Below are 17,262 nucleotides of genomic sequence, written 5' to 3' on the forward strand. Positions count from 1 at the left end.
TGTGTGTGTGTTTGTGTGAGTGTATGGGTGTGTGCGTTTGTTTGCTGATTTACTTGTAAGAGTTCTAGTTCCACAGAACTGTAAGTAATATTTAGCAATCATAAGGCATTGAGAAATTTGTTGTAAGTTAGACCTAAAACAGTGTGTATGAAACTGTGCTAATCATGAAGTCAGGGGTTTCGGATCGGAAGGACCTGAGTTTGAGCCTCGCTCGCCGCATAGTGGAATCATTGGAAAATTTTTCTTATTCTCATTATCTCACGGTAATAAGATGTAAAATGAATACATGGCCGTTAACAGCGTTGTCTCTGTCCCAAAAAATTGTAATTTTGCCTAACAGGCGTGATATCCCGTCCTAAATTTTAAGTGTTGCTGTTGGCCAGGGATCCATTGTATAGCGCTTCGAGCACGTCTAGTGGATATTGCGCTATATACAAGTTCAATTTTAAAAGCTCAGGAGTTCAATCCCCAGTCGAAGAAAACTGATTTTTAGGGATGTTTTTCCTTGGAAATTTCTTTCTTGCTTTGTCTGGTACTGTTTCATACACTCTTTTTTTCAGATCATAATCGTAAGGTAGCTTTGACTAAGATCCAGAATTCAAAATGAAAACAAAACAAACAAAAAAAACAAAACAAAACAAAACAAAACAAAAAACATGGTTGGATGAATGCCGACGTGCATATACATACAGAGAGAGAGAGAGAGAGAGAGAGAGAGAGAGAGAGAGAGAGAGAGAGCGAGAGAGAGAGAGAGAGAGAGAGAGAGAGAGAGAGAGAGAGAGAGAGAGAGAGAGAGAGGGGGAAATAGATCTGACATCCGAACCCACTTAAAGGCCTGGTTTAACATTGTTGTAATGGACAATAATATTTTGTATCATTTTTTAGATTTCCATTACAACAATGAGCCCATAAGGAATTGGGTTATCAGACCTGCAAATAAGTGCACGTCGATGAAAGCCTATGCTCTTATGTGTTGACATGATTTCGAACTTTGTGAAAATTATAGTTGCTTTGCTGTTTTGTATCATGAAATAGTGAGAAAAAAAACACGACCACATTCCATTCAAACAAAGCAAGAAATAACGTTGCTGTTGGCTAGGGATATCTTGTAAAACGTTTTGAGCACGTTTATTGAATATTGCGCAATATAAGTACTCAAGTTTTAAAAAATACAGCCTCAAGCACATGCACAAAAAAAAAAAAGATACAACCAAACAAACAAACATTAAAAAAAACCAACAAAAAACAAAAAAAAACAACAAAAAAACAAAACAAAAAACAACCAAACACAAAAAAATTAAAAAAGAAAAAAATTACAACAAACAAAACAAACCCAAACCACCTTCATAATCTGACGGTATGTAAGTGCGATGGAAATCTAAAAGAGATTTGGACATGTCTCAACATCAAAGAGATAACACAATATTAAAAATAAAATCATATTTATTGTTTAAAAATACAATCATAAATTGGTATTATGGACAACAACAAGATCAGTTCTACAGCACTTTTTGCCTGGGCTTCAAAGCGCTTTACACATAGATCAATATCATAATAGCTTATATGGTGGAGATAAAATTCCAAAATTTCACTAAACGCGCTCTTACTCATAAACATATAATGCTCACGCATATTTATATTTTCAATGCATACACACTAACACACACACACACACACACATACATACACAAACATACACACACACGCGCGCACACACAGCCACACAAAAATGACAGTTTAAGATGAACAAGAAATAACCAGAATAATATTAATATTAGGTGTTGATTATTCACAATACGTATTTATCGAAGAGGAAGTTATTGATGTGTTCCTTAATCAGTCAACTGCCGTCCTCTGGAAAGACACGTATTTAAAATTTTGGCCAGAAAACGCGTCCTTCAAATATCGATCGATTTAAATGGCCCTCTTCTTGGCAAAAACTCGCAAATGTTTGAGTGTTTTTGCCAAGACGAAGGTAATTTAAATCGATCGATATTTAATTTGAAGGACGAGTTTTCTGTCCAACTTTATAAATACCTGTCTTTCTCGAGTACGATTAAAGTGAATAACTTGACTTAACTTGCCATAAGCCTCTTGATTCCTTGTGGAACACATCAGGGACCGCACCAGTACTCTTCCATCTTACTCGGTTTTTGGAGGTCTTCCTTATCCGGGTCCAGGTTTGTCCGGCTGCCTTCAACTCAGTCTCAATGCCTCGTCGCCATGTTTGCTTTGGTCGACCAGCTCTCCTTAACTCTCTCCTTACCGATCCTTTTCAGTATTTTCCCAAAATAGCAGGCGTAACAAGCAGAAAAATTTATGATTTACACACAAACAAGCTCTCTACAAAAAAAAACATTATGTTCTTCAATTTAACAAAGATCATTCTTCAAAGTTTGTGATGTACAATATAAATCGGAATAGAAAAGTGTACCTATATTGTGTCGAAACAACTGTGACGATTTTGCTGTAGGTGGTAAGGAAATGGTTAAGTCGATGAGTATCTTGAGTACGCAGCTTTTCATTATAGCACGTAATACACAATACATGATATTTCAACTCGATTCCCTAAGGTACACTTAGCAGTGCCAGCCCACGAGAAGCCGAGAAATGTTAGCCCGTAGGATAATTTGAGATTTTCTTTGATCCACTAGAACATTTAATATTAACTCTCTCCTTCCCACCTATTAGAAAATCGTCACATAATTTACGATACAGCCGTCACTTTTCTCATCCAGATTTCATTTCATTTTGCTATAGCTATACAAACGTGACATTCTGTAATAGAGCTCATATTATTGCCAAACAATATTATATATAGAATGTGCTTGTTGCTTTTCTGTTTGAGTAAGAAATGTCTGTTTTTGTGTTGGGTGGGTGTGAAGTTTTGGGAAAAATTCTGAAAATGGCTGGTAAGGAGAGGGTTAACAGAGTGAAGGTTAACTTTTTAAAAATCTGAAAGCCAAGAAAGAGAGCTATAATTCAGCTTGTCACTGTTTCGGATAGGTTAGTATCTTAAAGTCAAGATGTGCCAAAAATCTATAGACGCTTTTGTGACATTTAATTAACATAGTATTATGTTGTTATCCTCAGAACTAACTCGACATTAGGTTTGTAACTTGTATAATCCTGTTGCTAAGGAAGACATGTTTGATTTTAGTTTTGAGTCACATTGTCCGTGCACATAAAAGTTTTAAGACTATTCAATTGACGAGACATGCCTACCATTACGAAAAATTCAAAAAATTGCGAAACTTTGACTCTGATTTCAGAGCTTCATGAGCTTATTAAAGCTTATTGAAAGTCGATGCCAAGCTACATAATCTTAAGGATTTTGAAGTTTTATTCATTCCCTGGAAAGTACATTGTTCACTGTTAAAGTTGACTATAACAACTACAGTTTTTATCTCTTGAAAATTATGAATTTCTAAATTTTCAGGTAGGCAGGTCTGCTTGACTGAAGTCTGACTCTGTGTCTCTCGTCTTTGACCCCTAGCTCTTGATTTCTACCATAAAACGAAGTTCAAGGTCACGACAAGAAGCATTTGAACTGGACTTTGAATTCTGTGATGAAATCAGAAAAATGATTTTAATCGAGTGGGATTATTTCTGATATTTGTTTTAGGTTGTTAAATTGATTGGAGTATGCTAAGATTGCCTTTATTAATACATGATGGGATGTTTGGTAGAATTCACTTCGTCATTCTTTAAGATGTTTGTTAGATTGTTGTTGTCGTGCCGACCGAACGCAAAGTTATGATAAAGATCTGAATAAAGTGTATATGAAACAGTCTTCATCAACTTCATAGTAGATGAACACAGATTTTTTTGTGATGCTTTTTTCTTGTATCTTTCTTTCTTGCTTTCGCAATGTTTCATATACACTTTTTTTTACATCTTTATCTTACACCAGTGCCTCTTTTCTATTTTGTCACTTTGACATTTGCAAAGTTTTGGGCTTCTTATCATTGTTGCAATGGAGGGCATTTGGAATTGGAACGTTTTTGAATCCAAACATAAATGCTTCCATAGCCACTTGGGTCATCTGGCTCTGAAGTTAGTAAATTTTGGCTCCAGTCATTGTTCATGAGAGGAGATTCATGTTGCCATATTTCACAATGCACATTGTTTATCTTGCAATTTAGTCTGAATCTGAATCTTCCTTTAATGCCCATCTTCACTCAACAGTGATCTAGAAGCTCTGAAAATAAATCTAAAGTGGGTGCAGATGTAACTTCCCGCGGTAAATTGTTCCAATCTGTGATGGTTCTGGAGTAAAATGAGAATTTTCGGAGCTCTTTGGTGGATGTCAGAGGGATGAAACTGTTCATGTGGGAAGTCCTGGATGTTCGGGTCGGCGTTTGGAGATCAGGATTTGAAATCACCACCAGGTTGTTAGTATCTCAAAATTAAATGTCACTTCTGCAACAAAAATTCCGCTATTGATGATGGATGTATGATTTTGATGGCGTCCACTTCAGAGCGTACCTTGGTGTTGCGTGGCGAATGTAGCGACACTGTAATAACTCCTCCCATTCCCTGTCGTTGATTGGTCCTCGAATACGAGTGGGCCTTAGGAAATCCCGCTCTTTTAAAGGTCGAGGTCGTACGCTGTGAATTGGAGGAAGCAAGAGTGGTGGCAGTTTTAGCGGTTTCTCGTTGACACTGGGATGGTCCATGAAACTGAAATCTGTGCCCATGTTACCCGCATTTTCATTTGACGGAAAGAGATTTGTGTTGGTGTTGGTGTTGTTGTTGTCATAAAGGTATGATCGAATAGGTGATGATTCATCTGGAGAGATCAAGTTGTTCGGATTTTTCTCATCGTTTGAGAGTGGCAGTAATCTTGATATATCCTCTTGTGAAGAATCCGAGTTAGCCTCGTGAGTGTTTCCGGTAATCTGAAAAAAAAAGAGAATGACTCATGATTTTAAAGAGTGAAGCGAATGCTTAAGCTGGACTTCTAAATGATAAAAAATAATTTAAAATGCATCATCATCATCATCATCATCATCATCATCATCATCATCATCATCATCATCATCATCATCATCATCATCATCATCATCAGCGTGAACAGCAAACATAACCAAGAGAGTACATAGTAAAAGCGATGCGATTCTAACATTGCGCTGCTACTGTTTTCATCCAAGTAAAAAAGAGGTGGAGCACAATAGGCTGTCATAGTCAGGTCAGATGCACAGAATTTAGAGCAACATTCAACAAGGACCAGAATCTAATCCTATTAATAAGTTTTGAGAAAGAGAAAACTGATATCAGTCTTTCACAATACTTTGTTGTATCCTCATAGACAAAGATGTTTGACCTATAAGGGGGAAGCGTGGCTCAGCGGTACGGTCATTGCTTCGTACCCAGAAGGTACTGAGTTCGATCACCTTCTGGGTACGAAGCAATGACCGTACCCCTAAGCCACGTTGCTCCCTTATAGATAGTTCGAAGATGACGTCACTCAGGTCTTTGTTATTGTTTTTTGCCATCCGAGTTTATGAGTAATGCTCACTGAACTGTATTAATCCGACTATAAACTTTCATGCTTCTTAGCCAAGCGCATACTAATCTATAGAGCATACATCTTTGTCTATGAGGATACAACAGCTGTATGGCCTTGAGCAAGTAACCTCGCCCGAGCTCAATTTGCGGCGCTGCACTGAGGCTGGCGCCTTGGTTATTCCAGTCTTCTCTTGGAATAGATCCTAGAGAAAAATTTCTCCTGAATAAGGGGAATTTTATAAGGACAAATTTATATACTATTTGTCTGGATAGTAGTCAGGTTAAAGATCTGAACAAGTGTGTATGACAGGTGCCAGACAAAGCAAGAAAGAAAAATACAAGAAAAAAAAACCATCCTCAAAAAATCAGTCTAACTCGACTGGGGATCGAACCTCAGACTTTCTGATTATCGGTCAGACGTGCTGCCGTTACACATGAGTCAGGTTGTTTGCCAATATAGGTTGTCTTTGGTTCAGATTTAAGTACACAAATCCCATGAACTCAGGATCTTTGATTTATTAATTATTATTATTATTATTATTATTATTATCATTATTATTATTATTATTATTAGTATTATTATTAGTATTATTATTAGTATTATTATTAGTATTATTATTAGTATTATTATTATTATTATTATTATTATTATTATTATTATTGTTATTATTATTTTATTATTATTATTATTATTATTATTTTTATATTATTATTATTATTATTATTATTATTATTATTATTATTATTATTATTATTATTATTATTGTTATTATTATTATTATTATTATTATTATTTTTATCATTATTATTATTATTATTATTATTATTATTTTATTATTATTATCATTATCATTATTATCATTATTATCTTTTACTATTATTATCACCATTATAATTATCATTGCTATTACTATCATCATCATCATCATCATCATCATCATCATCATCATCACTATCTAAATTATAACTATCATCACTAATGCATACAGGCCACTCCTGGAATATTTTAGTATTTTGGCGAAAGAGATCCGAAAGCCCGCATTTTTTTCCATGGGATAAATAGACAGTTAAAAAAAAAATTCATTAATTTACTCTTTTTAAAAAAAAATCAAAAGGTGAAAGTTTACGTACGTGACCTTGACCAAAGGACGTGCCTTTGATGAAGTCTTGTGATAACTGCCTTGCGATACCCACGTGGTTCTTCCTCGTCTGCCCAGCTGCTGGTCCGTTCTTCCTGTCGCTCTTGTCCCTGTCCTGGTGTTCCTCAATTGACATCAGCCTCAGCAGAAAGCTGCTGCTGCTCGAAAGTCTTGTCAGCCTGTTTTGTGGTCTTTGCTTGCCGCTGGGGGCGATGGTGGGCAAGGAAGAGTCATTTCTGTTGTTCGTCGAGTTAATCTTCTGGAACATTTTGTCTGTATGGGTGGCGACCGGGACTCGATAGCCGGTAATCTTTGACATTGACGGAACAGTGTTTTATTTATTTATTTATTTATTTATTTACTTACTTATTTATTTATTTATTTATTTATTTATTTATTTATTTATTTATTTATTTATTTATTTATTTATTTATTTATGAATCTATTTATTTTTTAAAGATTCACTTTCAAAGTTTCAATGATTTCCCGTGGTGAATATTTTAAAACTTCTAGTTATATGTCATCGTTAGGAAAACTATGGGAGAATTTATTCAGTTTGTGTCAAGTGACAAATTATTTGCTTGATAGATCTTGACGGAGGCAATCCGGATCTGAAAGAAAAATGTATTTAAAAAAAAAAGAATTATGAATTGCTAATAAAATAATCCTCAGAGCTGGAGTGTATCCCGGTTTATGAAACATGAATTGAATAAGCTTGTTACTCGTGGATAGAATCTAGTCTTTCCAACCTAACTAACGAACCCTCTGTCCAATCACAGTTAGGTGGACAGAAGATAAAAAACAAAACAAACAACCCCACCCAAAAAAACAAAACAAAAAACCCAACAAAATCAAACGAAACAAACACAACAAAAACCAAACCAAAAAACCCCCCAAACCCAACCACAGTAAAAAAACAAAAACAAACAACAAAGACTTAATCAAAACAAAAACGAAAACGAAAAAAAAAAAAAAAAAAACCAACAAAAAAAAATACAAAAAAAACAAAACAAAACAAAACAAAACAAAAAAAACAAAGAACCCCGAAAAAAACAAAACCAAAACAAAAAAATCCCCACAAAAACTGAGCAAAACAAAAACGACTGCACTCTGGTCCGATACCCGTCCTTTTTAAAAGCCAGCGATCTGTTAATTAAAAAAAAAACAACAAAAAACACACACAAAATAAACAAAGACAAAAACAAAAACATAAAAAAACAACAAAAACAAACAAACAATCAAACAAACAAAACAAAGCTAAAAAACTAAAGACAAAAACGAACAAATAAATTAAGCAAACCCCCCCCCCCCCCCACACACACAAATAACATGTAACTTGAAATTTTTGCCTGGGTATGGAGCTATTGTCAAGTTGGCCAATTTAATCGATTGCCATTCGCAGGGCGAGTTTTCTTGGCCAACTTTTTAAGGGCTGGTTTGGGTCTTTTCTAAAAACCCCCAGATCAATTCCTTTATTGGGTGTTTTTTAAATAATAATAATAATAATAATAGTAATAATAATAATAATAATAATAATAATTGTCATGGTCTCAAGTGAGTAAAGAGCTACTCGACTATGCATAAAGATATATGTAGAATGAGGCCCCAGAATTTACTAGTTACTATAAATGAAAAACAATTAACGATTTGTTTACAATGAAATAAAAATAATGATGAAATTTAATTAAAAGAGATAAACAGTGATCGTGGCAGTTACAAATAGAGATATGAATATTTTACGTAACTTATGATAATATGTCAGGTTCGTAAGTTTACGTTTCCAGGCAGTTGATGGGCTTGGATGATCTATTCCTCTGATAACAGGATCGGACTCGTAAAATTCCACTTCCAGGCAATTGGTAATGGGTTAATATGTAGTCCTTTGACAGCGGGCTCGGGTTTGATCCTTGAAGATTATACAATCAAAGTTAAAAGCTCCGGCGTCTTAATGGTGTAGATATAATATCTACAAAGTCCCAAAAGATAAAAATCTTCCAGTATATATATTGGAATAGAGCGACTGGCCGTCCGGCATAGATTGTGGAGAGAAAGTGAGTGTCAAATGTTAGACCTATCAGCTTTTATGATAAGTGGCTACGTGACAGAATGTAGAACGAAAAGTATTCACTAATTAGAAATTAATTCGAGGGAAGGCTATAAAAGGAAAGACGATCTAATATTAGAAGGTAAAGTTTATCTAAGCCTACCGAAATATAACTGGAGTGAGATGAATTCAGTTCTTAATAAAATAAAATTTAATAAGATAATTGTGAACAACCTTTACTGTGACACCCCCCACCCACGTTTAAAATATACTCTTTAACCATTATGGGAAAGATAGATTTTACAAACGGAAGTAAATTTACTATCATGATACTCTAGCATTAATCCATTGTTATGATTTGTGCTACAATTAAATTATTTATTAACTAGACATGGAAATGTTTATATTAACGTAGGTATATGAATGGGTGACAATAACAATGAAAGATTGTGATTACAAATCATTGTGATGAACAACATGATGGCAATGTGATTACAAATCATTGTGATAAACAATAGTGATGGCAATGAAGCATGATTTAAGTCGATGATATGAAGGTAATTTACTAAATGAAATGAATGAAAATGTAAATGAAATATTGACATTTCAATTATTAATCATAAATGAGTGAAAAGTCATAACAATAATAGTAAAGAGAAGATTTCCCAAATCATGAATGGGTATGGTATATATATCCAAACAATACTCAATGTTACATTAAGTTGGGTCATCATGTTTACAAATAAAATTATCGAAATTGTGCGTTCTGATTTGGCATAATTTGCGAGGTAACTAACAGTATGCATGAGAGGTTAAGTTATACCCTTCTCACGTCATTACACTAATCGAGAAAGTAGGTCGGCGTGAATATTTTCACAGCCTGGTATGCGAGAGATACTGAAAGTGTAATTTTGCAAAAATAGACTCCACCTTAGTACTCTACTATTATTCATTTTGTTATTTCTTATGTACGTGAGTGGTTTATGGTCCGTTTCGACCACAAACTCTTTTAGCAGTAGATATCTGCTGAATGTCTTTAAAGCAAAGACGATGGCCAGTCCTTCACGCTCTATTACAGAGTATCGTGATTCTCTGTCCAATAATTTTCTGCTTGCATATAAGCAAGGCATTAGAGTTCCCTCATGCTCCTGTAATAGTACACCTGCGATGCCCTTATCAGACGCGTCAGTTCTTACAACAAATTCTTTTGATATGTCGGGTAATTTAAGAATTGGTTCTGAACAGAGTAATGCCTTTAATTGTTTAAAGCTATTCTGACACGCTTCTGTCCAAACAATTTTGTTCGGTGACCCATTCTTTGTCAGATTTGTTAGCGGTGTCGCGATGTGCGCGAAGTTGTAAATGTATTTCCTGTAAAAATTTAGGAGCCCAAGTACTTTGCGTACTTCTTTTTTTGTCTTAGGTGGTTGCAATTGTGCGATTTTTGTTTGTTTTTCTGTCTCGGGTGTCTGCGTCCCATGACCAACGGTATGATTGATCCTGCCTTTGAAGCTTCGATATTAGTAAACATAGGTTGCGACACTGTGTCTCTATCAAAATATTTTTTTAGCATATTTGCATGGAATGTCTTTGTTGTGTTGTTAATTTTAATCTCGTAATTAACATTAGATTTTACTGCTGTTATTTTGAATGGTCCTTTCCATGTAGCTAAAAGTTTACTCGAGTCATCGGGTAAGAGTATTAGTACTTTGTCACCAATCTCAAATTTTCTTGATTTGCTTTTGCGATCAGAGTATTCCTTGTATTTCTCTGCTTTTTTTAGTGACGGATTCCTGTGCTAGCTTACACGTGTCCTCTATTCTGTCTTTCAGGTTTCTTACATATTCGTAAGCAAACATAATTTCGTTATTGTCCTCCTCATTCCCTTTACAAATGTCGGCTACTATATTGATCGGGCCGCGAGGTGATCGTCCATACATCAACTCAAATGGGGAGTAGCCTGTAGATTCTTGGGGTATTTCTCTATATGCAAATAGGATTGCTGGTAAGTATCTGTCCCAATCATCTGGTTTTTCTGCTGACACTTTTCTTAACATATTCTTTAGAGTGCCATTAAATCTTTCACAAAGACCATTTGCTTGGGGGTGGTAGGGAGTTGTGAATGAGTGTTGGATTCCCATGAGTTTCATGGTTTCATGCATCATATGTGATGTAAATTGGGGTCCATTGTCCGACAGTATCTCATTTGGTATGCCTATTCTAGTAAAAATTGTCATCAATGCTTCAGCTATGTGATCCGATGTAGTTGATTTCAATGCTATCGCTTCTGGCCACCTGGTTGCGTAATCGACTAGTGTTAGTATGTGTGTATGGTTTCTATCTGATTTTGTTAAAGGGCCTATAATGTCAATTGCAACTTTTTGAAAAACTTTTTCAATAACTGGGGTTGTCTCTAATGGCAATCTCGGTATTCTGCCTTTTGCGACTCTTCTTTGGCATGTGTCACACGATTTCACATATTCTCGGACGTCTTTAGTAATTCCAGGCCATGTGAAATTCTCTGATATTCTCTTCAATGTGGAAGAGCTCCCAAGATGTCCAGAAGTTATTGAATCGTGCGCTATTCCAAGGATTTTGTTTCTGTAAATACTCGGCGTGACCAGTTGTTTAGCTATTTTGTTTCTTTTCCTATGTAACCTGAACAGAATATCTTTTTCAATGATGTATTCAACTTTTGATTTCGTCCCTTTGTTTGCGATATTGAAATATGAAGTTAAAGTCGGGTCCTTTTTCTGTTCTTCAATGAACCTGTTCCTGTCAAATTGTTGTGGTTCTAGAGAAATAGTCATTGGCTTCTCTGTTGTCTTAGTCATCTTTCTTGTTTCTGCTAGACAAGCTGTTTCTTGGGTTAATGACCATTCTTTTACATCTGTTGGGTTGTCTTTAAGACCTTTTATATTGCCAACAATAACATCAGCGACGGGGTTGGGAAGTATACAGCATTCCACTATTCCTGTATAGTATGGGGTTTCTATGTACACATTAGCTGTTTCAAAGGTTTCGACTGTGCCACTGAATGTGATGCATTGTACCGTTTTTCCAGTTTTGTCTTCGTCATTGATCAAAGATGCTTTTATTCCTACTGTACTGCATCCTGTGTCTCTCAATATTTTGCAATCAGTTCCATTAGCTTTGCCTTCACAAAAAAAGAGCGATCCTGACTTGTGAGTTTGTGTTAAAAGTGACATACCTTTCACGCAATACACATTTATATTTTCTCCTGACATTACTCGTGTCTGATTATTTACACTTGTTTGGAGTGATGCATTTGCAGTTTCTTTTGGATATCCCACGATTTTGTAACATCTGTCTGCTGTGTGGCCTTTCATTCCACAATATTGACATTTAATTATAGGTTTGTTGGTTTTCTTATACTCAGTATTATTGTCAGTGCTATTTCTTGTTTTGTTTTGATAGGGTCGGCTATGGTCTCTATTGAACTGTTTGTTCCATGGTTTGTTACTATGGTCATCCTGTTTCACTTGCGTGTTCCGAGTGATTGATCGGCTCGTTCTATTTGAGTACTGAACTTTAGGTGTACATGGACTCTGAGCAGCGGCAGCGTAGTATGGTTCCTTCAATGTTCTGCTAAGGGGTGTCAATGGATGTGCGCTGTTAAAGTTTTCTGCGTAGATTTTTAATTTGTCCAAGTTTTCTGGCTTTCTCTCTTTAAAGAATGCGACTAAATCTGGGTTGCAAGCTTGATAGATTCGATTCTTCAGCGTGAGATAGTAAAGGCCTGCAAAGTCGTCTTGTTTTACGTTTGCCAACTCAAGCCACCGATTTAGAAATTGAGTAATTCGGTTCACGAATGTATTAAAGTCTTCTCCACTTTCCGGTTTTGCAGTGTGAAACCTTTCCTGGTAACCATCTTCCGTTAATCTAAATCTTTTTAGTAGAGCGTCTTTAATTTTTCCATAGTCATCTGCATCTTCAGTTGTTAAGGTATAGAAAACTTTTAGCGGTTCTCCAGATAAGCAGTTAATCAAGGCTGTGGCCCATTTGCTTTCTGGCCAACGATAACCTTTAGCCTGAACTTCGAATCGGTGTAAGAAGGATTCTAGACAGTCTGAGCGTTCATCGTATGTTGGCATGCGTGGAAGTTTCACGAAAAATTCATCACTATTATTATGTTTTCTTTCATGACCGGTTTTTGTTTTTTCAATTTCTTACATCATTTGGGTCCTTTTGGTTTCTTCTTCTGCTAAAGCTATTTGTCTTTTTAGTTCCCTTTCTTGGACTCTTTCTTCTCGTTCTTCTCTACGTATTCTTTCTTCATTTTCTTCTCTACGAATTCTTTCTTCTTTTTCTTCTTTTATTTTCTCTTCGCACCATGAAAATATCCTTTCCTGGGTATTTCTAAGTCCTTTGCGAGACTTAAGTATCTTTTATATGCTTCCATGTTTGCAATAAATTAGTTACGATATTTTATATATATTATATTGACAGGATACTGTTACTGACTGTTTTATTTATTTACACTTACTGGAATGAACTGTTCTATTTTTAGAAATCTCTCTCTCTTATTTCAACTTATTATGTATGTTGAATTTGATGCCTTTTATCGTTATATCTTATAAAGCAATGTGTCAATACAATGCGGAGTTATTATGACTTGTGTCAATAACAATGTGTCAATCGCGTGTACTCTAAACTATGTTACTACGAAAAATTTATCACCAATGTTAGTGACTCGTCGCTAGTTTGTGTACAATTATTCGCAATGACGCTAATATACTAGAGTGTGATAACAATAATAGGATGCCAAATAATCCCAAGTTATCTATCACTAAATATAACACGACGGCTAGTAGACTCCTTTTATTATTATTTAGTTTTTAAAGACTCACTTTTCAGAACATAATATATAAGTGGTTTTCGGTAACAGTAATATGCCAAAAATGCATTTAAAACAAATCACTATGCAAAACAAATCACGATGTCTATAGTTACTATGTGATGCCCAACTCATGTAAAGAGAATAATGAAGGATATATTTACCAACTCAGTTCGTGGCTGGGACCTCTCTCTTGTTCAATGGTTGTTCAACAATTGTAATTAGGCATTGAAGAGTGTTTAACAGTGATGTCTGAAATACAAAACAATAAAATATCGTAAGATTTACAATAGTTACAAAATGTGTTCACAACACTGAGTGATTGGATGATAGGTGAATGAATCGTTATGGAATGTAAACATATTGAAAACAATTCATGAATGAGGCAAACAACAAAATGAAATGAGTGATATAATAATAAAGTGGACAAGGAATGAATGAATGAATGAAAAACTGAGTGAATAGATGAATGAATGAATGGATAATGTATGAATGAAAGAATGAAGGGAGGAATAAATGTATGAATGATTGGATAAATGAGTGAATAAACGAATGAATGGATGAATGAATGAATGAATAAATAAATGAAAGAACAATGAATGAATGAATAATTTATAAATGAATAAATGAATGAAGGAATGAATCAATAAAATGCTATTCAATTTGAATGAAAGAATGAATGGATAAATTGCTATTCTATTTAAATGAAGAAATGAAAAAGAAAAAAAAAATTAATCCTGTAAATAGGGAGTTCAATTAAAATATGATCAAGTGGGGCAATTAAGAGTTTTACAATTTAAACTTTAAGGTTAGATGAAATAGATATAAGTAACTAAATAAATTCAATTCTTTATATGTGTCCCCTCCAAAATGTCATGGTCTCAAGTGAGTAAAGAGCTACTCGACTATGCATAAAGATATATGTAGAATGAGGCCCCAGAATTTACTAGTTACTATAAATGAAAAACAAATAACGATTTGTTTACAATGAAATAAAAATAATGATGAAATTTAATTAAAAGAGATAAACAGTGATCGTGGCAGTTACAAATAGAGATATGAATATTTTACGTAACTTATGATAATATGTCAGGTTCGTAAGTTTACGTTTCCAGGCAGTTGATGGGCTTGGATGATCTACTCCTCTGATAACAGGATCGGACTCGTAAAATTCCACTTCCAGGCAATTGGTAATGGGTTAATATGTAGTCCTTTGACAGCGGCTCGGGTTTGATCCTTGAAGATTATACAATCAAAGTTAAAAGCTCCGGCGTCTTAATGGTGTAGATATAATATCTACAAAGTCCCAAAAGATAAAAATCTTCCAGTATATATATAGGAATAGAGCGACTGGCCGTCCGGCATAGATTGTGGAGAGAAAGTGAGTGTTAAATGTTAGACCTATCAGCTTTTATAATAAGTGGCTACGTGACAGAATGTAGAACGAAAAGTATTCACTAATTAGAAATTAATTCGAGGGAAGGCTATAAAAGGAAAGACGATCTAATATTAGAAGGTAAAGTTTATCTAAGCCTACCGAAATATAACTGGAGTGAGATGAATTCAGTTCTTAATAAAATAAAATTTAATAAGATAATTGTGAACAACCTTTACTGTGACAATAATATAATAATAATAATAATAATAATAATAATAATAATAATAATAATAATAATAATAATAATAATAGTAATAATAATAATAATAATAATAATAATAATAATAATAATAATAATAGTAATAATAATAATAATAATAATAATAATAATAATAATATAATAATAATAATGATAATAATAATATTTATAATAATAATAATAACAATAATAATAATAATAATAATAATAATAATAATAATAATAATAATAATAATAATAATAATAATAACAATAATAATAATAATAATAATAATAATAATAATAATAATAATAATAATAATAATAATAATAATATTAATAATAATAATGATGATAAAGTGCGGCTATGTGGTCTAGTGGTATGCCACTCGCTTTCGGATCGGAAGGTCCTGTGTTCGAGCCTCTCTCGGCGCATAGTTGAGTCCTTGGAAAAGACTCTTTACTCACATTCTCTCACCGTACTCAGGTGTAAAATGAGTACCTGGTCATTAACAGCGTTGTCTTTGTCCGAAAACATGTAATGTCGCTTAACAGGCGTCATGTCCCGTTCTACATGTTAAATGTTGTTGTTGACTAGGGACCCCTAGTAAAGCGCTTTGATAATAATAATAATAATAATAATAATAATAATAATAATAATAATAATAATAATAATAATAAATAATAATAATAATAATAATAATAATAATAATAATAATAATAATAATAATAATAATAATAATAATAATAAAAATAATAATAATAATATTTATAATAATAATAATAACAATAATAATAATAATAATAAATAAATAAATAATAATAATAATAATAATAATAATAATAATAATAATAATAATAATAAATAAATAATAATAATAATATAATAATAATAATAATAATAATAATAATAATAATAATAATAATAATAATAATAATGACGATGATGATGATGGTGATGATGATGATGATGATGATGATGATGATGATGATGATGATGATGATGATGATGATGATTATTTCTACTATCAAACACATCAAATATCAATCTTTATCTCCTTATAGCAGAACTCACACAGAAAAACTTCGGGTCTTCTCTTATAACATATTTTTAAAATCAATCGGTCTTATAGTGTAACAAAAACAACGTTATACACAATTCCCTTATAACGCTGCCACCAATTGAATATTTTGACTTACTTGAACGGGCATTATCTACTTTCAGATCTAAACAACCAAAACCGTTGTCCTGGAAAGATCCTGTTATTTCAAAAATCTCGATTCGACTCATCGGTTGAGGGCCTGGGGTTATAATAATATATCAGAATCAGTTCTATTTAATCATCGCCTTCAGCGGTTTAATTTTGGAGAGCCCAAGCAGGGTTGCCAGATTATTTTCAGGCATTCTGCCAACTGGAATAAAAAAATCTGCCAAATACCACAAAAATCTGCCAAAACATACTATTTATAGTACCTTCTTTGAAAACTCATCAGGTTTGTTAAACAAAAAATTCGAAAGGCCGATCTCATAATTTTTTTTCATGTCCCAGGTTTAAAAAAATCACTAATACATAAAATTTGTGACCCTCCGTGTCAAAGCGGTATTATGTCGGGATCCACTCGGTTAGGGAAATTGAATTCTTTGCCACAAATATCAAACTTGGGTTTAATTTCTGTACGTTATGATGGAGTATAAATACTATTTCTTGCTTTACAAAAACTTCTAAGGTCCAATTTCTCATCATTCTTTCTCTAAATTCACTTTTTGGGGTCTGAATCATTCCGACATAATACCGTTTTGAGACGGAGGGTCACATTTGCTATGACAAACGTGGAAAATAAAATCTGCCAAATATCTGCCAAACTACCAAACCGTTTTTTTCTGCTAGACGACTTCAAATTCTGCCAAAAAAAAGGACATTTGGCAGAAAATCTGCCAAATTGGCAACCCTGACCCCAAGATGGGTGAGAGGCACGGCGGGGACGGGCACACCGGTGTTTGTGCGCGAGTTTGCACCGTTGTTCTATTGTTCCGATAAACCCGATAAACCCGAGTACGCACCTCTTCTGTCATTTCGTTCATTTGTCTCTAAT

General features: G+C 33.8%; 1 protein-coding gene across 2 annotated transcripts; it reads right to left on the reverse strand.

Moving 5' to 3' along the window:
• Positions 1 to 1,425: 1,425 nt before the first annotated feature.
• On the reverse strand, positions 1,426 to 16,492 carry LOC144964356 (uncharacterized). Of its 2 annotated transcripts, none has more exons than XM_078898471.1 (3): positions 16,369 to 16,492; positions 6,643 to 7,261; positions 1,426 to 4,901 (listed from the first exon to the last, which is right to left on the reverse strand). In XM_078898471.1, the coding sequence occupies exons 2-3, from the start codon at positions 6,967 to 6,969 to the stop codon at positions 4,440 to 4,442; spliced, it is 789 nt and encodes a 262-aa protein (XP_078754597.1). In that variant the 5' UTR covers positions 6,970 to 7,261; positions 16,369 to 16,492; the 3' UTR covers positions 1,426 to 4,439. The 2 variants fall into 2 exon arrangements, with proteins under 2 accessions (XP_078754597.1, XP_078754598.1); XM_078898472.1 differs by lacking the exon at positions 16,369 to 16,492 and adding an exon at positions 16,244 to 16,352.
• Positions 16,493 to 17,262: the final 770 nt, after the last annotated feature.

Source organism: Berghia stephanieae, chromosome 2 (assembly GCF_034508935.2).
Source record: "Berghia stephanieae isolate SIO BIC M18660-M18661 chromosome 2, UCSD_Bste_1.3, whole genome shotgun sequence".
Lineage (NCBI taxonomy): Eukaryota > Metazoa > Mollusca > Gastropoda > Nudibranchia > Aeolidiidae > Berghia > Berghia stephanieae.